The sequence below is a fragment of the Halichoeres trimaculatus genome, unplaced genomic scaffold (assembly GCF_033239565.1).
Source record: "Halichoeres trimaculatus isolate MK-OKI-2021-1 unplaced genomic scaffold, fHalTri1.1 fHalTri1_scaffold_15, whole genome shotgun sequence".
Classification (NCBI taxonomy): Eukaryota; Metazoa; Chordata; class Actinopteri; order Labriformes; family Labridae; genus Halichoeres; species Halichoeres trimaculatus.
In genome coordinates, this window is record NW_027437193.1 from 30,306,182 (window position 1) to 30,330,984 (window position 24,803).

At 40.2% G+C, this 24,803-nt stretch overlaps 1 protein-coding gene across 6 annotated transcripts in view; it reads right to left on the bottom strand.

Moving 5' to 3' along the window:
• astn1 (astrotactin 1) overlaps positions 1-24,803 on the bottom strand; it is a 663,514-nt gene that overhangs the window by 428,641 nt on the left and 210,070 nt on the right. For all 6 annotated transcript variants that reach the window (XM_074688258.1, XM_074688257.1, XM_074688256.1 and 3 more), the window contains one exon: positions 2,062-2,212. In XM_074688258.1, coding sequence (XP_074544359.1) covers positions 2,062-2,212 — 151 coding nt within the window. The remainder of the gene's footprint in view (positions 1-2,061; positions 2,213-24,803) is intronic.

Sequence of the window (24,803 nt, forward strand, 5' to 3'; positions counted from 1 at the left end):
TCTATAAACAATGTAAAGGCTGTATTAACCAAACTTATCCTTTAAAAGGGGCATTTATAGCGGGAGAGAGTGCAGTGTTGTCAGTGGGGCACAGATTTATATAAGGCAACCAATTTTACTGTGACAGTTTCATCAGCCCTGACCCGGAAGAGATAGCAAGTAGTTGCTCGTATGGCCCCTGTTCAATCTACTAGTGGTAATAAAAAGAACTCCGCTTAAATAGTAATATTTTGTTTGCTCTATTTGCAGTCATTGTAAAAGTAACGATCGTGGCGTTTCATTTTTAACTCTAGTTTAACTACTAATCTAGGAGGAGTAGTGCCGTTACACTACTCGTTCCTATCAAAAGTAATTTAACTACTTGTAACGTTCGTGACTTGTTGTTATATACCCAACTCTGGTTACAAAGCAATCCAACCATTTATCTTGGAGTTATATACACATATGGTGAAAACAGCCCTATCTCACAATGAAAAAGAATCCTTTAAAAAATCCTGGATCCAGACGGTGATCCGGATCACCTTAAAAATTTCATCAATTTTTTCCTTATCCCATTTTGAACATTTCCTATAAATTTCATCAAGATACATTAGAGTTATGTTGTTCACAGACAAACAGGCAGACAGACAAACTCCCAAAAACAGAACCTCCTTGGTGGAGGTAAAATACATGAATAATAGTCATAAGCACCAGCTTAGGTTTCCAGACTTGGGTAACTAAAAAGTTGATGAGGATGATATCATGGGGGTATAGATATACCTGTGTGAGCCTCAGTGTACAGCAAAAGAGGAACTTTGGCAGTCAGAAGCTGTGAAGTCCAAAACAGGGACCATAGACAAGTCAAGTTTCTGTCCCTAGCAACCGACATGCGATGTAATTTAGAGGAATGCACAGAAGGACTTCCTAAAGGGAACTGGAATGTACAGGCTGGGGTGAGAAAAATCGAATGAAAAGGATTCCTCATGCACACAACACTGCTACCGACCGTCTTTCCTGGTTAGAGGCACAAAAACAACCAAAAGTACTTTTTTTTCCCAGTTATTTTGCCTGAACACTTTCCAGATTCCTCCAGCTGAAGGTCAACACCACACTGTCTGTAAATAAGCCCCGTGTACAACATCCACTGAGACAAATTTGAACAAATGCTTCACATGTAGATGATGAAAGAGAAAGTAATCCATAAATGCTCTTTAGAGTGTCCACCGAGTGCCTGCAGACCACCTCAGGCGCCTTTACTCTTCTGTGCTAATGTTTTCTAAACCATTTGCATGTATACTAGCTTGGAAATACACATGTCCACCTTAGTCTAGAAGTGAAACTCTTTCCCATTAAAAAAGCATCCCACAAACTCTCCCGCTCCTTGAGGTGCATTAGGAGAGATAAGATGAAGCATTCTCAACTGCATAAATTGCATCTTCCCAGCCCACCTGAAAAGCTCAACTCGAGTGCATCTCAGTTCTCAAGAAGAAATTAAATTTTCAGGGGGAGGGGCTGCTTCCTGACAGCTTATCAATATAAGGAAGGGGATTTAGCAGAAGCAAAACACTAGCAGACGGCACTAAGACTCTGCAAATAACAAGAACGCTATTGCTTGAGCCCCAAACAGATGGACAAGAAAACAGACCTGGCTGCAACATCTTCTGGTTGCTAAGCACCACCTGGAGGTAATGAGTGTGTTTTCGGCCTGAGAGGTGAATGAGACAAGAGGCGAAGTCAAACTGTCGACTCAGACGCACTACACAGAGCAGGTCTGCTGCTTGTCCTTGATGTGGGTCATCTAGGCCTGCAGAAGTGCTTATGAATATTTATACAGCAACATGGACTTAAAAATTGATGGCCACAACTGGATATTCATACCACATTAGAATGCAAAACAAAAGTGATCAGGCTGAATGAGTGGGCTCAAGATCAAAACTCCCAAAGGCTTGGATCTTCAGCGTTAGAAGTAAAGTACTTTGAAAACCATTTAAATTGAAATGTAGGGGGGAAGGTCACAGCAAGCTTTTAGAGCTAATGTATGGAAGCTTCCAGGCAGAGTCTCAGAAAAAAAGAACAACTCACCACACATCCAGTGGAGTCCAGCTTCCGGTCAGAAATGCAGCGGAAGTTACGGCTGCAGCCTCCGTTGTCCTTGGTGCAGTCTCTGACGGGGCCGAAGGAATCCAGGAGAACCTCCAACGAGTCGAAGGATGAACTGATCATCAGCTCCTCCCTGTTACAGCAGAAACAAAAGACAAAGAAGGGTTTCTGATCCAGTTTGTGCACCTGTGTTATCACCTCTAAAGAAATCATACATCCCAGACAAATTAAAATACAGTTAACTGTCACGACAACCAACATACATTGGAAAAAACTGAAATCTTGTCAAGTTCTACAGTTCTACAGTTTTATTCAGCAGATGCTTTTGTCCAAAGTGATGTACAACACAAGCAAGAATTAAGACAGAAGGAAAACATAGTTAGTGCAACAACAGTGCTTCAAGTTATTTGGCTGCAGGTGCTGCTATTAAGTGCAAGTTTTATTTTATTTTATTTTATTTTTTTCTTTCCGTTTTTTTTTTTTTTTTTTTTTGGGGGGGGGGGGGGGGGTTACAATAATCAACAAGCAAACTGCATGCAATGCTGCAACAGTATACCTCAATCTTCATCAAAATCCTGTAATAGTGCCAAAAAAAATCATAGGAGCTGAGCCATAGACGCTCTGACTCATTCAACCCCTGAGGACAAAGAGGAGAAGGGTCAGCTTAAGTGCACAAGTGTTCCCTGAGCAGATAAGTTTTCAGACTTCTTAAAAATAGAAAGGGACTCTGCGGATCGTATAGAGTTAGGTAATTCATTTCACCATTTGGGCACAACGGAGGAGAAGAGTCTGGCTAGTGATTTGGAGCCGTGCTGGGCTGGGAGCACCAGGCGTCTTTCACAAGCAGAGCGTAGTGGGCGAGAAGGAGTGTACGCCTGGAGGAGGCACCCCAGGTTGGCAGGAGCCATTCTTGTCAATGTTTTGTAAGCCAGGAGAAGAGCTTTGAATTTGACTTGAGCTGCTACTGGAAGCCAGTGAAGAGAGATTAACAGCTGGGTGACATGTGCTGTTTTGGGCTGGTTAAAGACCAGATGTGCTGCTGCATTCTGGATCATCTGCAGAGGTTTAAATGTACACGCAGGAAGGCCTGCTAGGAGGGAGTTGCAGTTGTCGATGCGTGATATCACAAGGGCCTGTACCAGACGCTGCGTGGCCTGTTGTGTCAGGTAAGGTCTGATCCTCCTGATGTTATAGAGGGCATATCGACAAGACCATGAAATTGAGGCCACATGTAGCTTCAAGGTCAGCTGGTCATCAATCAGGACACCCAGATTTCTGTCAGAGTTTGTGGAACAAGTTGATTGGGATCAAGCAGGACACTGATCTGTGGTTGAACAGGAATAAGACAAGTGTTTTTGTCTTATTTTAAGTAAAAATGGTCTTATTATACCTTATATGACCCACATTCACCTGTCCAGTCCAGAAAAATGTCTTGTTTCAAGTTATTTAAAGACAAAAATGAGGTCTGAACTGCTTGTAACAAGCAAAAAGAATCTGCCAATAGGATGAATTCATTTTGCTTGAAAATGTGCTTAGACTAAAATAACCTGTTACAAGCACTTCAGACCTCATTTTGTCTTTAACTTAAAATAAGACATTTTTCCTGACTAAGACATTTTCTGCTTAAAATATGATTGCAGTGTAATGTAAAACCACACATACGTAGAGGTACCAAACAAATGTTCCAGGTTTCAGCTGACTCTCTCTCAGTGACTGTGCAGTCAAACTAACAGTAGAAAGATAAACTCATTAGCGAACACGGTCCACAGTCAGTTTATTCAGTGGATGTGTCCAAACAGTACAATCAGATATTGTTTAATGAGCACAAATTTGATGAACTACAGCCGAGAAATTTTCATTATTGATCATAAACAAGCTGTTTTGGCAGTCCTGACCTTTCAGACTAACAAAGGAACATTAGCTTTGATAATAGCCATGATGAACAATCACTTCAACAAATCTTTCCCTGCTGTAGTTTAATGTCCTGCCCAAAAAGAACATATTTTATGAGAAAAACATGTGGTACGTGTACAAATTTGTTGCATCTCAGTGTTGTAGCTGCAGCCACGCCCACTCCCATATGCAGCTAATCCCTATTCTTTGAAGTCTTCTGCCTCTGGGTGAGTGTGTGTCTGTGTGTGTTTAGTGAGCCTGTGGATTGCTGTCATTTGTCAGTACGGCCAACAGGAGAGCTGGCAAGCTCAGAGCAGAGATTCAGGAGACAGGGTGTTCTGTAAAATGCTTTGATGGACCACAATCAGGAGACACTCCAGACAAATCCCTGAAACTTTTGTTAAGCTGTTGCTGAAACTCTGCGTTGCTTCGAGTACTCGAGGCTGCCAAAAGGCGGCAGGAAGAAGTTTAGTCTGGGAATATTTTACCCAATATTTGTGAAACACACTAGGTTTATGGGTTCTGCTTTCCTTTTTCTATTTCTGAGTAATGGAAGTGGTCAGTCGGTTTTAATGCTGTTCTTCTGACACTTTAGACAAACTTCTCAAAATGTTTTTGGTCTTTCTGTTTTCCTTGTTGTTTGAACACTCCTTGGCCTCAATTAGTGAATGGAGCCTTTCCAAGCTGTCTATAAGTGCAAGGTGGGGGGCACCCTGAACAGGTTTAGCATGCTGAAGTACATTCACACGCTCACACCTGTGAGCAATTTAGAGTGACCAATCAAGTTGATGACCACATTTTTTTGTATGTTTTTTTTGTAGTTTTTATCTGTTTATTCATCAATTTTTTTCTCCTTTTTTTCTTTTTTCTTTTTTTTTTTTTTTTTTTTTGGGGGGGGGGGGGGGGGGGGTTAAACATAAACTGCAGATTGTAATCACCTTAATATTATATTAGGGTTCCTGAATGTTAGTTCATGAGGCAGCTGGTTTTAGCCACTGAGTCAAGGCTGATCTTTTCACTGACAGAAAGTTTAGCCTTCAACAGGAAGTTGACCTGGAGGGATTGAACACTCAGGGCTCCAATTTCATAGACCAGGCGCACTTTGCAAGTTTCCTGCAGTGCCAAGAGAGGCGCACTAAAGGCGCAGAGGAGCGCAGAAGAGCGCAGAGGAGCGCTTCCACGCCTCCCTCCGCGCAAATGGCAGAGGGAGGAGAAAAGCCGTGAGTGGGTTTAACACAGCCGAGCGCTGTTTTCACCAATCAAATGAGCGCCTCTCCTCGCCTTTAAATGCGCTGCGGCCAAGGCGCAGCATCTGATTGATCTGAGTGATCCCCAGCACAGCGGAAATAGTGTGCTGACCTGGTAGCGGAGACGGTCAGAGCCGCTGTCCCTGCAGCAGGAGAATGGACAGCGGGGCGCATTGGGAGGACATGAAGCGCATCACCTTGTGGGCCAGCTCCCGGGACAGATTTAATCTGTTCCTTTGTCATTAATAGGAGTACAAAATGAAGAGACAGTTACACAGCTGGCTTATCCATTCAGAATACTTTTGATTAGGGCTGGGCCATTATGGTAAAAATAAGAATCTCGATTATTTTAAGTGATATTGAAATCACAATTAATATACACAATTATTCATTTATTATTTGAATCTTATTAAAAAACTTCAGTACTGATTTAAACATGACTTTAAAGAACCAGCAAGTGGCACATACAGTATTATTGATACACATAAGTCCCACACACTCGCTGTGGCTACACATGGAACACAGAAGAGCTATGAAGCACAGGAACTTGCATACATCTACACTGTGTGGCATATTAATTGTTTTTCTTCGATTATATTGTTTTTATGATTGTCAGATGGCAAAACTGAAATCACGATTAAAATCCGATTAATTGTCCAGCCCTACTTTTGATCCACCTGCACTCCTGGTTTGTCATCGCCAAGCAGAGCCTTTGGTGATATACTGTATACTCTCCCAGTGTCTCCACCTCATCCTCCTTACAATAATGTACTCCATCTTTTTAGATCAGGTTAAAAATAAAGACTAAAACAGAGAAATATGGGAAATCACTGGGAAATCCTGAGTGACATACATTTATTTTGTCTCTGTCTCTGAGGCTTTGTTGAGCTATGCGCACATGTGCGCCTGTCACCAAATAACAGCTGCGGAGGGTGCGCTCCGCTTTGCACCAAGAATAGACCAGGTTGGAGCTGGTGAGCTTTCAGCGCACTTTCCGCTCTGCTTTTGGCACGAAATTGTCACTGCGCCAACATGAATCTGCTGACACCTCCCCGTGGTGCGCCGTCAACTCCCCCTGGTGCGCAGTCACACCCATCTCTGCGCAGACGGTCTACCAAAGTGTCAAAGTGGCAGCGCGCAGCGGTGCGCCGCACAAAATTAACACTGTGCATTGGGCGCCAGGCTTGCGCCCCCTGCGCTGCGCCATGAAATTAGAGCCCTCAATCTTAAACTGAGATGAGTTGCTCTCTTCCTGGGGAAGGGAAGCAGCTAAGGCTGACGGTAATTGGCTGGCAAGCACATTGACAGTGCTTCGTTTTGATTCAGGTGAAGCAGTGATTAAGTAGCACAAGGTTTTTCGATAAGAAAAGACTCCTGCATCTCTTTATTTATGGTATTGTTAGTTTGTGAACAGCAGTGCTTTCCAAAAACAACTGGCAAAACCAGAGTTGCTTTTTTGATCATTTTAAGAAACAGAATTTGGTAAAATCTAGCTCAGTCAGTTAAAGCTTTTTGTCACATTTTTTCCCCCACATTTCAACAAAAAGTGGTTTTGATATCAGATTCCTTCAGGTCACATTGCTGAGTAAGAAATGAGGAACTGTCAAAGATATTCCCCATTCTACTCTAGAAGACATTTTTTGGCACCCACTCTGTATTTAGCCGACAATTTTTTTTTTTTTTTCTTTCATGACTTAAAAACACCTGCATGTATAATTTATCCTGTGAAAACATCATGAGAAAAACACTGACTTAATATACAAAGTATTTAACTTTAGTCAAAAAGATTTCAAAGCTCTTGCTCTGACCTTGCTCTGAGCAGTCACTTTGTGTTTTAAGTGTTTGTATCTCCTTTTGTACGCTGTAAACCTTTCGCAAGGTTAAGTAAACACCCCACCCACAGAAGGACTTGATTTTAGATCTGTGGAGATGAAGACAAAGCTGAGAGGCTTTATATTTTGCACAGAGTCTACATGACTGAGCTTTTTCTCCTGAAGAACTCTGATCATGATAAACAGGAGTGTGTTTAAACGTGTTACCATGACCTCGCCTGATGACCTCTCAGGAGATCACAAGATGTCTTTTTTCCTATCACCACCCTCTTTCCCCTCTTTATGCGAAGATACAGAGACCTTTCTTCCCTTTCACAGTTAACTTGATGTTATCTCATGAACCAATTTTTCCATTATAATTGCCCATAGCTTTGTTGTCATTTATTCAGTGAAGAGCTATTGAATAGAGCCCAGGCTAGATGATGAAATTCACAGCAAGCATGAGGCCTGAATTACTTGGAAACTGCAATTATGGTTAAGACACATCCAAAGATTGCATGCAATACAATTTCCCTTTAAATATCTCAAAGAAAAGCTGTTTACAGCCACGCTTGGTATCTCTTTGAAGCCACACTCATCTCACCAGTGATGTTTGATGGTGCTGCACATACTGGTTTTTACAACGTTCAATGAATCTCAACAAAACAAACTATAGAAAACTGAATATAGAATAGAATATGTCTTGTTAATCCCTAAAGGGAAATTCAGAGCGACAGCAACGATACAAGAACACCCCCCCAATAAATAAATAAATAAATAAATAAATAAATAAATAAATTAAAAGAAAGAAAGAAAGAAAGAAAGAAAGAAAGAAAGAAAGAAAGAAAGAAATGTAATAATATATCAGTACAATTATTAAAAAAAAAAAAGTCCATCAGAGACGACAGCTTGGTCTTAACTCTCCTGTCAGCCATCACCTCCACAGGATCCAGGACTGAGCCGGACTTCTTTATCAGTTTGTTTAGTCTAGCTCCACAGTACCCTGTGAGCTCACAGCAGGTAAAATTATTCAATGTCGTGTTCATGTCCAGTGTTAGCTCCATTAGTCATGTTTCTGTTAATGGCATGATGGAGCTCTATCCTCTGGTGCTGAGTTAGCACCACTAGCTAGTCTGTCTAATGTTCCCCTTAACCAAGGATGGTAGGAAAGGTCATTGTCATCTCTTCTTAGCTCACACTGCAGTACCAGCACGCTGTCTGCACCGCCTTCTTCTCAGCTCGCAGGGGATATTCGGCCAATCATAGGTTAGCATCGACATGCAAGGGGCTGCTAGCAGCTGATTGAACATGGTTACACACGGATCCCCGGATAAACACAGGATAAAAAAAGAAACAAACAAAAAGAAAACGTTACTGCAGACGAAACCTGTTTTGTGTCAATGGGCAACAAATGAGCCAAGAAGTCAATGACAAGCTCCAAATACGAAGATAGCTACAGAAAGAAGGGGAAAACAGAGAAAAATAGAAACAAAGAGAGAGCCCCTGCAACAAGCTGCCACTCAAGTGGCGCTTCCATAACTCTGCTAATAGGGTCAAAGACAGAGAACTGGGCAACAAATGTATTGCAATTTGGAAAATAGCTTTATGTGGGCACTTCTAAAAATTGGGATACTGCTGTTTCAGTAAACTACATTTTATTGAATCTAACCAACACTTCTAGAAAGGCCAAATTAATGCATGAAGGTTTGGAGGAAGGTTTTCTACAATCAAGAGTTTTAATTTAAGTCAATGTGGGGAAAAAAAAAAGAGGAAAGTTTGGACACAGGACTGTATTTCATCTAACTACAACAACAGATCAGCATAGTGAGGGGAGTCAAACCAGGAGTCAACAGGATTGAGGTTTCAAGAGCCCAATAAAGGCAACACGAATGAGGAGAAAACTCCTCAACCCTCTAGATATGCAGCCGTGCAGCAATGCTGTTGACCAACATGGGAGCTCCAAGCTAACCCACAATGGGGTGGATATAAATCTGGTGTGAGTCCGGGGTAAACCTTGTAGAAATCAGCAAGATGTGTCAAACCCCGTTCAGCGTGTAGTACAACTAAATGTCTCTGGAGTATACTACATGAGTCCAGCAGCTAAGCTTAAAGAGGACATATCATGCTTGTTTCTCCTTTTCACTATGCCAGACTAGGATGCCTGTAAAGCATTTCTGCCCTCAGTACAAGTCATTTAGTTCCTTCATTTCCCCACAATAGCGTTCTCAATATCCTCATTTTAGGCCATTCTGAAGATCTTGTTGAAACGCTCCATTTCGAGAATGACCTCCAGTAACCTCACAACGTCACAGCCCTTTGTGCTCTGATTGGTCAGTTCTATCAGAGGGGTGGAGGGGGTAGAGCCAGGGGGCAGTTTTTGCAGCATGGCAGTATTTTCAAAATGACCATATTGGTTGGGGCAGACTGAGCGAGTTTGCTGTTTGCCAAAACTTCACCGTAAGGCATTGATAGCACTAATAAAATGGCAGAGTGTAGGATACGTCCTTTTTGTATTGGACCCCGAGTCAGACCTGGATGGTTCTGCAGCTCAGGAGGAAGAGTGTGGTGAGTCAAACTGGTACGGTAACATGTATAGTTTATACGTGGAAGTATAGGCAGACTTCACCAATAAACTATTTCTATAACAGGGCTCCATCCTGCTCCTTCACTTTTCTCTGTCTGTTTTATCCATCATGCTGAAAGTGTAGTCTAAAGATCGCCTCCACCGTCAGTTCCTCACTATGTTATTACCGCCGCATTATTGTGGTCCAGGTTCACAGTGCATGTCAGAACAAGCATGCAAATATCACAGTCTCACAAGTATTAGGACGTCTGCTAAAACTACAGTGTTTTAACTGCTAATTCACCATGTAAAACCGAGCTGCTCAGCAGAGCAGAGTCCCTGCATCCAGCACTCAGTCAGTCGGCTCTTGGTGTGAAATCTCGCGGTCATACCGCAATGACCTATTTTAAGAGGCATCAAATCTTGTTCTAGGATATCAGAAAAAATACAACATCTCATTTTTTGAAAATTCAGGGGGTGTAAGGTCTTGATTTCAAATTTATTATATTATATGTAAGTATTAAATCAGGCATCAGCATGATATGTCCTCTTTAAGTTGCAAATCATCTGCACACATAACATCTGATAGATGAGGGCAGAAGAGGTCTTGGTGGTCCCCTGATTCGAACAGTGTCATTATTGAAGAGGTGATGCAGCACGATGGCCAACATGCCAACTTTCTGTAAACACATTGCTGGTGTCAAATATTAAACGAGAATTTGTTTCATAAAGCAGGTTTCACTTCTTCAAACTAAATGAAGACATTGAAAGATTTGCAGAGCCTCAAATGATCTTTTTCATGAACATTTTACACAGCTTCTGATTTTTTTTTTTTATTATTCCTGTGTATTGGAGTTGATTTAAGCAAAGAAAAGTTCCTTTATAGTTATAAATACACTGGAGTCAAAATAACACCTATAATCTTGACACCATAAATGTAGGGTTTGCAGGGTTGCTTTGAATGAATGGTGGAAAAGCACTACCTGTAACATTTTGAACAATTTATTCCAGACAGCTGTCTGCAGCTGAAAGAGGAAATAAATGTAAGCCTCAATTATGTGTACCATTAACATGTAGAGCTAAACAATGAAAGGGTCAGAAGCAAATGTACGTCCAAACAGGCGTCATAAAGAACCATCCATTCAGCCCATTTAATGATAAAAAAAGTATCACAGAGGTTTCAGTGCCGAGTTTACCCTATAATTTACTTGATTTACTTATTCAGTCATGAGTGAGAAGTAGAAATTGCCCAAAAGAAAGAGACACTGATTTTAATGCAGAGGTATTCTCCTGCAATTTCTTTGATTTACATATCATAGAGGATGTAACAGTTCTTTTGAACAGCACTGATAAATCACAACACTGTGCAGACTTATAATAAACAGTCTGATAACTCCAAAGATCACTTTGTGTCTTCAGCCTGAAGGCATTTCTAAAAACAGACTGAGAAAACAACTGATATTTTTCCTCTAGTCATAACTGCCACGAAGCCAGCTAATCAAACTGAAGAAGATCAGAGCTAATCACTACTTATCAATCTACCAGGAGCAAAACAGGATCATCAGACATGGAGGGATGCAGAATCAAAGCATTGAAGCACAATAATCTGCATCTTAAAAAAAAAAAAAAAGAAAAAAAAAAGGAGTCTGTGTTTTTTTGTTTTTTGACACCTGAGGAAATCTGAACTTTGTGTTCATCAGATTGTTGTTAACGGAGGATTGAGTAATTGAAGTAGAATCTTAGAGACTACAACTGACACATGGAAGAAAAAGATCTTGTTTTGAAAGAGAGGGGCTTAAAAGTCAGAAATATGATCACATAAGAATGGTAACAGTACAATAATAAAGCACTGCTTAATCTAACAAACAGTAGCGGACTAAACTAGGCCCATTTTTTCCTAAAAACTACCTGAAATCTACCAGAACAGTAGCGTTATCGCTTTTCAAAAACATCAAGTTTGGGTGAATTTAGAAAGACCCACGGACACTCCTGGCACACACAGGTACAGGCCAGCTTTGAGAGTTGCAGGTACCTGTTGCACCCTATAGCCCTGTCTCCACCAAGCGGTCCAGTCTGGATCAGTACGGTTTGGTCTGAGTTGGATCAGTAAAGCCTGATTCTGTTTGTGTTTCCACAGCCAACAGTGCTCTCCTTGGTAGGCGGCAAGCGAGTACAGACAATGCAGCTCACATTTCGAACAGGTAATTAGAGTTCGAACATGAACCAATCACTTCATGTTCCAAACTCAATTAAAAAGGGACAGTCTTACAAAGCAGTGTTCTCAATATTTAAGGGTACAAAACCATAGACTGTATAAAACGTGGACACAGTCTCGCCGATGTCACCCGTCTGTTCCTGAAGCGAAAAATGAAGCACATCGGCTATAGCGGCCATATTGGTAGCGGCAGGGGCTTCAATCTATAGGGCGCCTGACATCACGTGACCCTGAGCTGTGCCTCTGATTGGGCGAGCTTGCGATCTTAAAATCTTAACGGCAGAGTTAGAAAAAAATTCACCCCCGTGCAGTGGGTGCCGTTAGTGAAATTAGCGATTCAGACAGGAGACGTTTTTTGAACCAGGCTGTAAATAGGTTAATTTCTGCTTTGAAAATGGCTTTTTCTGGCTTGGTGTGTATGTGACTTCTGGTACTACCGGAGCCAGCCTCAAGCTGACACTCGATGATCAGCAGATTTTAGCACTTCCACATCGTCTCATATTCTGAGACCGGAGGTTGCCGCTTGACAAAAACGCTTCTTTGTACTCTTCATTCTTCATGTTTTCACACCAATATTGACATCAAAACATTTTTGATGAAGGCCCAGCACTTAGATAGCAGTTTGCACACACCATGAGACTAGCCCTGGAGGAGTGAGTTCAATTCAAGCCTCCAAACAGTTTCCTCACCAGTTTGGGAGGTTTGGTATTTTGTAATAAAACGTCATAAAACGAGCTGTTTGGCTTTTGGGGATTTGCCACGTCAGCAATTCCCTTTTTTGACCAATCAGGAGCAAGTCTAACCTGATTGGTCCACTGGAGCAGATACCCCAAACCCCCTCCCTGCCCACTCATCTCCTCGCTGCTGCTCCAGCAGCCATCACTGCTTTGTTTTGGCTGTAAACAGCCACATAGTTACATGCACAGGCTTTTCCATTCCATTTTGGAAGAAGACAAGACTAAGTGGCTAGAGTTTATTTATCAAGGAAATGTGCCAGCTACACTCAGTAAAACTGTGCATGTGTGTGCCAGTCACTTCACGGCTGACTGCTTTTCCAACTTTGGACAGTACAACAGAGAGCTAGTGAATAGACTGGTCCAATATCCAGGCGCATTACCAACCATCCGCCAACAAACCTGGGACCCTTGAAATGTGAGTATTTTAAATGCTGTGTGCTGTGGAGCAGATGTAAGAGCTTTTCCTCAGTGTCCCCTGTCTCTGTGTTAGCTTCAGGATGCTAACTTTAGCTGTGGTTAGCCTGTTGTTTTAGCCTGTAATGTTACAGTAAATGAGCTTCTCTGTTTTCTGAACATTGTGCACTAGGAGCTCGTGGCGCCGCTCTCAGTGACGTGGAAGAGCGGGGCGGTATCAGCGATGGCTCATTTACATATGAAGGCCACGCCCACTAAATCAGACTCTTCTGAACAGAGGGGCTATGAGAGCCTGGAAACAATGCTGCTGTGCTGATGTATTGGCTTTTTGGACCAAAACATGTTACTACCATTTCATGAAGACATCAATGATCCTTATTAAACTGCAGAAAAGGAGCAGAATATGGGATCTTTAAACAAAGAGTTCAGTTTTTGCTGTGTTTGGGAATCAACGCTGTACATTGAAGAGAGATGATTTTATCTCTGCTGTGAAACTTTAGGATACATTTGTTGCATGATTTACTGAAAATACACATTGTTCTCTTTTAATCCTTTTTTGCTGCACTCTGTAACACAAAAGCTGAAAAACCTGAAGCCTCTCTACAGCGTGTGCTGCAATGTCATCTAACCCAATCTCCTCTGAGGTGATAGTGACTGTTTCCAGTTATTAACACTATCTGTCTCTGAGATGACTTCTGAAGACCTTTTTCACCGCAGACGTATAACTTGTCAAGTCAGAAGAGCAAAAACTGTGGCTAAAAACAAAACGGTTCCATTTGATCTGTCTGTTTCTGCTAAAGTTTCTGCTTTACCACAAACAAGTAAATCATTTATATTTCTATTGTCCACTGTTCTGTTTGGCCTGACAGAGTGTTTACAAAGAAATAAACAGAGTCTATTTATGAACGCTTCAAATAGCTGTTGAGTATAGGTACTTTTGTTCAGAAGGTCCAGGAACTTAATGTCCTGACACAGGGTTTCAGGAAATACAAATTTCCTGCGGCCCATTGTTTTTTTTTCATTTCCACATTTAGCATGTTAGCATGGAAGAGTTTTAGCCTTTGTGGTTTTTAATTATGCTTTTTTGCACTGCACTTGAAAGGAGTCCAGCACTTAAAACAGTTTCAAAAAGCCTAAAACAGCTCAACCAATAAAACCCAGGACCACTCTGCAGTCACCTGAGATCAACCTGTGTTTTGGATTAAAAAAATGATTCTGTTGATTGACGATGCTTAGAGGGATGCTTTGTTCTGAAAAGCTCATATCTTGACTGATCAGATGAGAGTATTTTGACACAAATGTACACACATGAAACCATGGTGCATTCAAGGGGACTTCTCCTGAGTAATAACAGCTGATGTAAACTGGATATCCTCTGACACATTCAGCTGAAAGTCTCCAGTTAACAGGATCACTTAAACAGACTGCAACACCCCCTTTCAAGAAGTAAATCAGCTGCCCTTGAACCAAATTTTGAATCTAGTTCCTACATGAGAAAAGTAGACTGTTTTGCAAGATTTTTGTGTATTGAATCTTGGCAATCTTCCACCAAATAATGATGACAGCCAGTAAAAAAAAAGTATTACAAGGAGATGGCTAACCAAGCAGCCCTGGAAAAAAAGGATTGGATTGGAATCATGTCTGAAATACAGAACGGGGAAAAAGTTACTTTCTTACTGAATCTATGTATGGACAGATATGTTAATTACTGGAATACATGGACAAATCACTTTGATACATCCACTTCATAACAGAAAAAACTTTTAAGGAAAAAAATATATATATTGTGTCAATGATGGATTCTGTTGATATTCAATATGATGATACCAGTCCTGCACTTACTATATAAGTCATGTAAACACAGTCTATTGACCTTGTTGTTTTTATTGTACAGACATATGTCTTTGTATGTGCCCTGTTCTGAAAAAAAATGGTAAAACTCAATAAAAATAAAGTTAAACTGACTTAAGGGTTGCAACGTCAGAAACTTTTCACAGGAATTTATCGGAATAAACATGAAATTATGTGAGTAAACTGGGAATGTAAAAGGAACTTTAACAGAGCAAGGACACTTATATTAAAGCATCATTTTGTCTAAAACAACCAGATTTATCGCAAGTTCACTCAACACTTTGCTGACTGCAGAGCCGTTGAGGCCACACTCCCATTATTCACTGTACATGATGCCCACAGCACAAGCTCATTAAAGGAACCGCCAGAGGACTACATAAAGTCAAGGAAGTTTTCATAAAACAATTCAGAATATTTCCAAGCTTCCAAGGCTAACTTTTCATGAAAAAGTTCTGGGAATTTTGAACCCCTGTGCAACCCTAATGGACTTCTGAATGGAACCAATGACCAAAGGAAAGATGGACATTGATTGATGGTGGCATATGTAGAAGAACATGTACTACACTAGCATCAAGATAATCCGTACCAAAAAAGTCCAAACCACTGATTCATAGAAACCCCACCCCACCACATGCAACCAAAGCGCTTTTGCCGCCTAAACTCTACAGAGCTGTAACTCCAAATGAGAGCCCCTGACTCAAAACCTCTTTGCTTCCAAACATAAATCAGTCAGCGTTTGAATTTGTTAGCACAACATAACTTGGAAAACAATTTAGCACAATATAAAATTAATTTCTAGAAAGCAGTTAAATACACATCAGCCTAACACAAGCCATAACCTTCACTAACAGAAGCACATCAGAGAAATTACAGCAGCAACAGTGCAAAAAGCTTAGTGGATTCAAGACCCTTTGATAACTTATGGTTCACAAAGAGCTGAGACTACTTCACATTGAAAAATAAATGAGAATATCAGTCTGCGTTCTGTGTTTATAAAACAATCTGGTTTGTAATATTTTGTGGTCATTTGGTCGTTGCAGATTGGAAAAAGCTATTAATTAGTCCATAATGGCCCCAGTGCAGTGTTGTTGAAGTAAACAGCTGTGCTTATTGATCGCACACTGATGTCTCAGTCTGAGTGTTTTAATGGCTGAGGATTTGAAAATGAATGGACAAATAAACTCAGCTGTGAGATCAAGCTTTTCCACACTGTGGCTTTTATCCAGGGCCAAGTCCTTTTCATCTGTTAATGATTTTAAAAAGGCCACTCATGCTTTTATCACCACACGTCGTGATTATTGCACCGCTCTTTAGGTTGGTGTCAGCCAGGCGGCTTTGTCTCGCCTGCAGCTTGTGGCTCATCTTTTAACTGGTAAATGGAAAGGTGAACACAAATCACCTGAACTGGAGTCCCCCCTGCGAGCTGCCTTTTTTTATTATTGGCTTGTAAACCAGTAAATGAGCTTCTATCTGTCTCTCAGCCCTTTAAAAAATACATCTTTTTATTATTGGCACCCAGATCCACTGACCAGCTGCTTCTAGCTGTCGAGAGGTCTGGGTGAGGCTCACATTAAAACAGGCTTTTTATGCTCACATCCCTGAAACTATGACTCATGTCTGGCTGCCCTCTTCACTTTTGAAATAAAACCTACAAACATAAATTCATCCCTTAGCTTTTCTCACAGCTCCTGTGTTTTTTTTTTTTTTTTTAATCTTTTTTCCTTTATATTCATTTCCTTTTGATCTTAAAAACTTTAACTATATTGTTATAAACTTGTTTTCTGAGCTTTGTTTTGTTTATTTATTCATTTTATTTTTAGATTCTTTGCTCCAACTAAAGGGTTCTGTGGTCAGCTATTACCATTTAAAATAGTTTGAAACACATTTTTTTTTTTTACATTAATTTTGACTACATTGGATGTCTGTAAATGAAGCTACCAGGGAATTGATCTATGGTAAAGACATGCCCCTCTACTAACTCAGACAAACAATGAACAATCAATGACGGGTGCTAAGGCAGGTGTCACAGAAGAAGACATTTCACAGGAGGCTATGATGATTTTTGGTGACAGAAAGATCAATTATCATCTAGAAGTCACTAAAAGAGTGTAAACTTCACATTGGGGGTGGGGGGTGGGGGGTATATGAGTTGTTTTACTATTGAGGTTGACAAAAAAAGCTTCAGTTACAGACTAAGTTTTAGGTCCCAGTGATGAGGATCAGCGTTGGTGGTATAAAAATATAACAGCCTTTTTTACCATCTTTACCAAGAGTGTGTCTCTGTTAGTTTGGAGCTTCAGTATTTGCACTGAATCATACAGCATAGGCCAATGAACTCCCAACAAACAAAGAGACATGATGAAGAACACAGCTAGAGGCTCACAGTATGCTAACTTTAGCTAACGTTAGACAGAATCCCCAACAGTCTGTGGGACTGCAGTGGTGGTTCTAGTGTTAAAGATAACTTTATGTTTCTTTTCAGCAAAGTGGCAATATGTTGCCTCAAATACAATATCAGCTTAACTTAAAACAGATGGAGACATCCTTGTTATTTTCATTCACGTTGAGTTGATGCTGTGGTCTACTGCACAATTTTATCAAAGAAGAAACTCATCTAGGTTGATGTGTGGGAGCGGGTAAAAATATACACCAAACCTCTCAGGGCATCTCATGCCAGAGTTGCCTGTACGCTGGAAACACAGTGTGGCTATTTTTAAACTTAAAATAAAAAAATAAAAAAAATAAAAAAATAAAAAAAATAAAATAAAACCGACTTTCCGAGTGTATGTGAATGGCTATATGAATTGTGATTAGCTTGTTGCATTTTAGGGTGGGAATTAGCCATAGGTTAATTATACTCCTAGCTGCTGGGTCTTCTTAACAATTGACCAAAATTAAGTTCAATTTTGTCACCAGAAATGATTAAAGTTAATGCGGGAAAAATGCACATTCTGTTCACATTGTGTTTTTCCACTGGTGTTCTCTACTCAATTTTCCACTTAACTTAATGCCAGTGTGTTAAGCTATGTAGAAAAAAATTGAAATAAAAAATTGAAATAAAGACTTAAAAAAGATGAATACATTAAAAAAATGCCAAATTTTACACCCAAAAAATTAATGTTTGTAAAAAACAAAACAAAACAACAAAAAAAAAAAGGATACAAGATTTTGATTACATAGTTTGATAATATTGCTCAACGCATAATTCTTTTTGTTGTTGTTGTTTACTTGTGTCTTGCAATATATCAAGCATGTATATTAAGCCAGCTGGCTAAATGAATCCATCTACTCAGAATTTAAATCTTTATTTTCTTCCATATTTGTCTCTTTGTAGAGTTAGTTATCTTACCAGGGCTGTAAAACTTGAGGTTAGACACAGGTGCATGGAAAGGTTGGATGGCTGTTGATGTTGCAGGAGGTGAAGTAGAGTGGTGGCACGCTTTATTGACAGATGGAATGAAGATTTAGTTCAACAACATGTCAACACATTATTTTATTTTGTGTCAATGTCTTTAATCAGAAATACCCTCTGTAATAAAAATCATTTATTTCAATAATATTTTTTTAAAGCTACAAGGAGCCACTGCAAAGGAGTCAAAGAGCCGCATGAGGCACCAGAGCCACAGGTTGAAGACCCTCGACATAGATAATGTAGCCTGATTTGTGATAAAGACCTTTAATTATATATGTTTTCAACAACCTATCAGATGCGTGCAGCATGTGGACATATTATTTTATGCACCAAGCAAACTGCACATCACCATGGCAGTCTCCAAACAAAATGACCATGACCACCGCAACACTGCAGTATTATCAAAAAATGATGTGATAACAATTATACTATCAAAGACTAAACCAAAGTCTATATCATCTGCCTGTCCTCCATCTGGGAATTAGTGGTCTAACAGGAGGATAGACGTCAAACCCTCTGCAGAAGAACTTTAGAAGAGTGGACCCAGAAGGCAGTGGTGCCAGAATGGACACCAGGACCAGAGCTCTGTGAGTGGAATACAGAGCCTCTGAGTACTCATGACTCTGCTCAAACACATCCTTCATACTGGGCCAAGGCCAATCAGACAACAGAGGAAAAAGAAGAACATTTCAGCCACCTGCAGCCTGTACTTTCTGTCTCCAAACTGACCTTGACCAGTTTGGACAGAATTTTTTCCCACTTCTTACAGAGAGTGAAAGAAATGTTGTGTAAGAAAAGATTTGTGACACAAAAGATGAACTCAACGTTCTGGTGGATGGACACATCATACGTTTGACAGACAACGAGGCCAGCTCGGCGTTGATCTGTGAAGTGTATCATCTGTCAGATAGCAGTCTGTTGTGACAAGATTTTGACGTCCAATGAAAATGATTTGTAGCCTGATGCTAGGTCAGTGGCTATCTAAACACATGAGTATTCACCAGTGAGGCAACAGACTGGCAAATGCTGACAACTTTTTCTAAGTTTGACACACTGTAAACATCAATCATGCTGATCTACCCATACAATCCTTTTATCTCTCAACTCGCAAAATAAATGCTACTTCATATGAGGGAATCAAACAGTGCTTCAAGATGTAAGCTGGGAGTTGCAATAACAGTACTTTTAGTGCAGCTTTAGATTTGTTTACACTTTATTTCATGGACATCCTTTAAACTCATCCAGCATAAGAAGTATATGTAAACCCTGTCTGCACTTTCCACAAACAATGCACCAGCTGAACCTTGAAAACTTTAGTCAGAACACTCTATTCAATCCTAGAAGAGTGACGGTGCAACAGTACAGGGTGAACTGATATACACAGAAGGTTGACTAACATACTTTGTGACTGAAAACCACAGATTATATAATTTGTGGCCACGAGTTGCCCAATCAGAAATGCAGACTTAACCCAGCTACAGTTGTCCTGGTCCGAGGCAAACTGATGAAGCTCAGGAGGGTCCTCAGTCTCTTTGCTGAACTGGCTGAACTTGTCTTTTTTTGTTGTGTTGTTTACACCTGATGGTCTTCATGTGTTCAGGTGTTCAAGGGGCTCACCAATGCCTGAGTTCATTAAGTCTGGATGATACCACAGGGTTATGTTTGGACTCTACTGTAAAAGTGAGGTAGTAACGTGAGTTTCTATATACATGCTCATGAAAACAAAGTGAGTCTTTGTGTAGTAACACTTAATCAGAATCAGAATCACCATACTTGGTATCGCTTTATATCAAGGTCCTGTAATAAGCATTAATAAGACCTTTGTAAGTACTTATAAGATGCTTATTGACATTATTATTTGTTTATAAGACTATATAACTGCTTAATAAGTGTTTAATACGGTCATTGTAAGGGTTAGGCCCCACAGGTTAGGTTTAAGCATGGGGCCCTGAATGGTTAGGTTTAGGGGAAGGGCTGGGGTACGGCTCATGAGAGACAAAAGCAGAAGACAAAAAAACAAAGAGGGTTACGGTTAGGTTCAATATAGCTTATAGATTAAGTTGTCTTGTAGTAACTATTACAATGACCTTATTAAACACTTATTAAGCAGTTATATAGTCTTATAAACAAATAATGTTAATAAGCATCTTATAAGGACTTACACAGGTCTTATTAATGTTTACTACAGGACCTTAATATAAAGTGTTACCCAATACTTGCAATAGATATGAAAAAAACAACATTGTGAGAAGAGAGGGGGAAAAATAAAATCAATTCCAGACTATTATCAACAGGGGGCGTTGTTTGAGATTGAGACAAAAAAAAACACCTCAGCATATAAACACGATGACACATGATAACAACTAACGAAAACTCGTAGACTTGCTCAGGGACGTGCGCATCAACCCTCTGCAGCTGAACTGTAACGGAGCCAAAGAAGGTGTTGAGTCCAAGGTAGTGTGTGTGCCATGTGACTTCATGTGTGTGTATGTGTGTGTATGTGTGAGCCCATGGACTTCATCTTCACCCAGACTCAACAATGTCTCCGCCGTCTGATGATGTCAAGGAGACGACCTGGAAGAGTTATGATCCAGAGACACAAGTTCACAGGAGAAAAGGTGTGGGATGGGGGGTAGAGCATCTGTCTGCATACCATCCATTTTCTCATCCCTTCTAATTTGAAGGGGTATGCGTAAGACTGACACAACTATGCCATAACCATGTCATGACAGCTTCATGCATACTTATGAAACTTTGGAATACTGCTATAAAACCATTTGACTTTGTCACAACACTTAATGGCATCCAAATGACAAGTCCAAAGTCTCTCACTTTGCTTGAGGTCAAGGAAAACATTCAATATACTGTCATAAAATAATGTGACTGTGTCATAACACTTAATGACATCCTAATGACCAGTCCAAAGTGACTCACTTAACTTGAGGTCAAGGAAAACATTCATGATACTGTTATAATGGTGTAATTACAACTAATGTCAACACCATCCACAGATAAAGGTAAATAGTTTGTTAGTTTGATTATCAGGTCTGTGATGACATGTTTAGGTCAAGTTGTCATAATAAAGGCATCTCAAACAATGTCAACTTTGCAATAAAGGTGACACAATTGACCAAACGACATGTATTGACAATTGTATGCATGTATGAAGCCTCTTTCAGCTACAGTAATGTCTTGAAATTTGTACTCTTAGCTGTCAGTATGGCCTTAAATCAGCCTAAACAGCACTAGTAGCCAATGGAACAGGCGTCAGAAACAGATCATTGGGTTTCCACAAACCTACAGAAGAGAATTGTTCATCAAGAGACAGTCAGAAAATGATTTTATGTACATTGACTTCATTTATTTCAAAATGTTAAACTTCTCTAACCAAGCCCACCAAGGTCACTACATCTTGTTCCAACCGCCTCATGGATCTCAACAATCAGACACAATCAAGCCACAGCGGTCAAACAGCAGCGTAAAATACAGAATAAAACCCTTGGATGCTTGATTTTAATCACACCAGCTGCATGGCTCTTTGGATTGCATGGCTGCTTACTGGTGTGTTTAACTGTGGACACACCTCTGTGAACCCCAGTGGAATAAATATATCTGCAGTTATTACATGGACTGACTCACATAATTTGAAAGTTATCTCTGAGACCTGGAGAATGGATCACAACATCAAACTCTCTCTTCTTCTCATGCACCTTAATCAGTTTGAGGTCTTGTTCAGCAGAATGCACCAAAAACATCTGCCTGGGATTATACATTATTAATGCATAAAACAACCATTTACATAAAGCTATAGTTCAGCATATGAAAAGATCAGACAGCCCCAAACTCTCTGATTACAGAAAACACCAAACAGCATCTGTTTGAGGTGTGGGACAATAACAACCGTCATTATATCAAATTTCTGTGGTTGTAGGTCTTCTGTAGAATATTAGGTACTGAAAACGGACACCAGCAGGGTGAGAAACAGGAGTCAGTGAGTTCTTTTATGCTAATTAGAAAAGAAAGAAGATGCGGGTATTCATTTAAGCGAGACTAATTTCACCTGACACGATTTTCACCGGGCAAACAACCATCACCAAATTAGGAAGTCATCAGACACGCTTGAATTTACTTGTTAACAAAGAAAGCCCCACAGTAAACTTCAGAACAGATCCTTCCTTGTAATTAGCTTTGTTCTGTCAACTCATTCTGGACGTTGTCAGCTTGGATCTGGTCGAAGCCAAGAGATATACACAGTAACAGATGTAAATCTAGATTAATCTGTTAAAACCAGCCAGACAATGAAAGTTACTGATGAGTGTCACAATGTCGGTTAATTCACCTGTGATCTATTCTGCTCAGGGTCTATCTCAGCTGTCAGTGAGCAAGGAACAGAGTACACCCTGGAGAGTTTGCTATTCTATCACAGACCTATGGTGTAAATATATGACCGTTAGCGCAAACAGTGAAACCAACAGGCAACTTGTTTTGGACTGTGGGGTGAACCGAGAGAATATGACGCATATTAAAGCTTTCTAACCCAGGACCACACCATATATTTGAACATTTCACTCCTGATTGTACCCTGTAATCTGTTTGCTGCACAGCTGTTTTTTTGTGGTTTGCATGTCTGACTTTAAAGCTAGGGTTTCTCACCTTCCTTGTATTTATAGTATAGAATTAAATAGAATAGAATATACGTTTCTTCATAGAGCACAATTTATTATAGATAAGCTCAATGTGCTTTACATTGAGGATTAAAAAAAAAAAAAAAAAAAAAAAAAAAAAAAAAATTTGATAAAAAATCAGATTAGGAGGAAAAACAGTATAGAAAAAAAGGTCTTTCAAAAATTAAATAAATAAATGAATAAGAAAAATAGTAAACATAATCATACCCACAAATACATGAAAAGGCAATTATTTTTAGGCTTGAGAGGAAAGTTATGTTTTGAGTTTGGCTTTAAAAGTGGAGACAGTGGTGATGGTGAACCTCAGGTCAGTAGATAAACAAGGGCCCCCTCTTTGAGTGACATTGATTTGATTTTTGAGATGACTAGCAGACCTTCACCTAATGACCCGCGAGCCCTGGAAGGGTTACAGTGTGTGGGCAGGTCAGAAATATACTGAGTGGAAAGCAGACGGCAAAGCGGTCTCGGTTGCGCCCCATGAGGTTTGTCCTTAAGTAGGTGGCACGGGTTTGAACCCAGCCTGTGGCCTGTTTCCCGCATGTCATTTCCCACTCTCACCCTGTTTCCTGCTCTATCCACTGTCCTATCCTCTCTTACATATGGTATAAAATGCCCAAAGGAATAGCTTAAGTAACTAAAAAAAAAAAAAAACAGAAGAAATATACTTTGGAGCAGAAGCATTGAGTGTTTCTTGCTGTCTCTCTGGTATCCTGTAGTAGCTGTTATATAATTTTAGAATAATTGACGTAATATAGCATTTTAATCTAGTCACATGCTATGTTCAGGGTTGATGTATGTCTATCTGGAAGATAGAAGGATAGCTTCTGTCTCCAGCTTGTGTCTGTGAGGTCTCTTTGACCCTGTGTAAACTTTCACTCAGTCTCCTGGCTCCATGCTCTGATTCAACAGTCACACACTTTGATAGCACATCTCTCTGAAAACTGACATCAGCTGTGGGTTGAGACAGTTGTGTCAGTCATGTTTTTTGGCCAATTATTCTCGGGTGTTTAGTTTAACTCAACCTCTTGTAGGCGTAGCAATGATTGTTATAAAATTGTATTGCTCCCGGATATCGGGGCTCATTCTTTTGGGACCAGTGCTGTAAACTTTACCTGTGACCAGAATAAATGCTGCACTGAGAAATGGATCCTCTTCTCCTGATCTTTGGGAGCTGTTCGACTAAAGAACTGGGTAGATTTTATTACATAGCTTAGCAACAAAACAAAATCCCCTTTGTTTCTCACTCTGGTGTTTTACAAAACGCATATTTCAGCATATGTCTGGAACGCTTTGTCTTTGCTGCTGTCTCTTTAAAGCTCCCTGCTCCACAAACCCCATCCCCTCTGATTGGCCGGCCCTCTGGAGGCCTATAAGGAGCAGAGGTTGGTGATTGAGGCCTGTCCTTCAAACGTTCCATGAGCCAGTAAGGAACTACTTATACTGTGGCCTCATCATTTCAGCAAGTGAAGATGTCGTGAAGATGTCTTGAAGATTTGGTGGAGGTATTTTGCTGTCTTATAAGAATGGACTGTTGTGGTCAATCTACATTAGGGTTCAGGGTAGGGGTGCAACAGTTTCAGATTTTGGTATATGGTTATAGTCTGAGAAAAAAACACGGTTTTATGGTTATTATTATAGATATAAAAATCACATTGGCAGTCTTTGAAAATATGTTTAATTGTTTTTTCCCACATTGTTTAACAGTTGCTGCCTTTGGAAACAAATACAGCACACAAATAAGTAAAAAAAAAGTTTAAATCTCTGGAATGAAATATAAGCTAATGCTAAAATGCTCCCACACTGCCGACCTCAAGCGTTGTTTTGGTGGTAAGAGGTTGTTTTTGTTGGGTTGAATTTCAGGTGTATCTGCCTGCTCAGCGAGGCCTGCCATTAGCT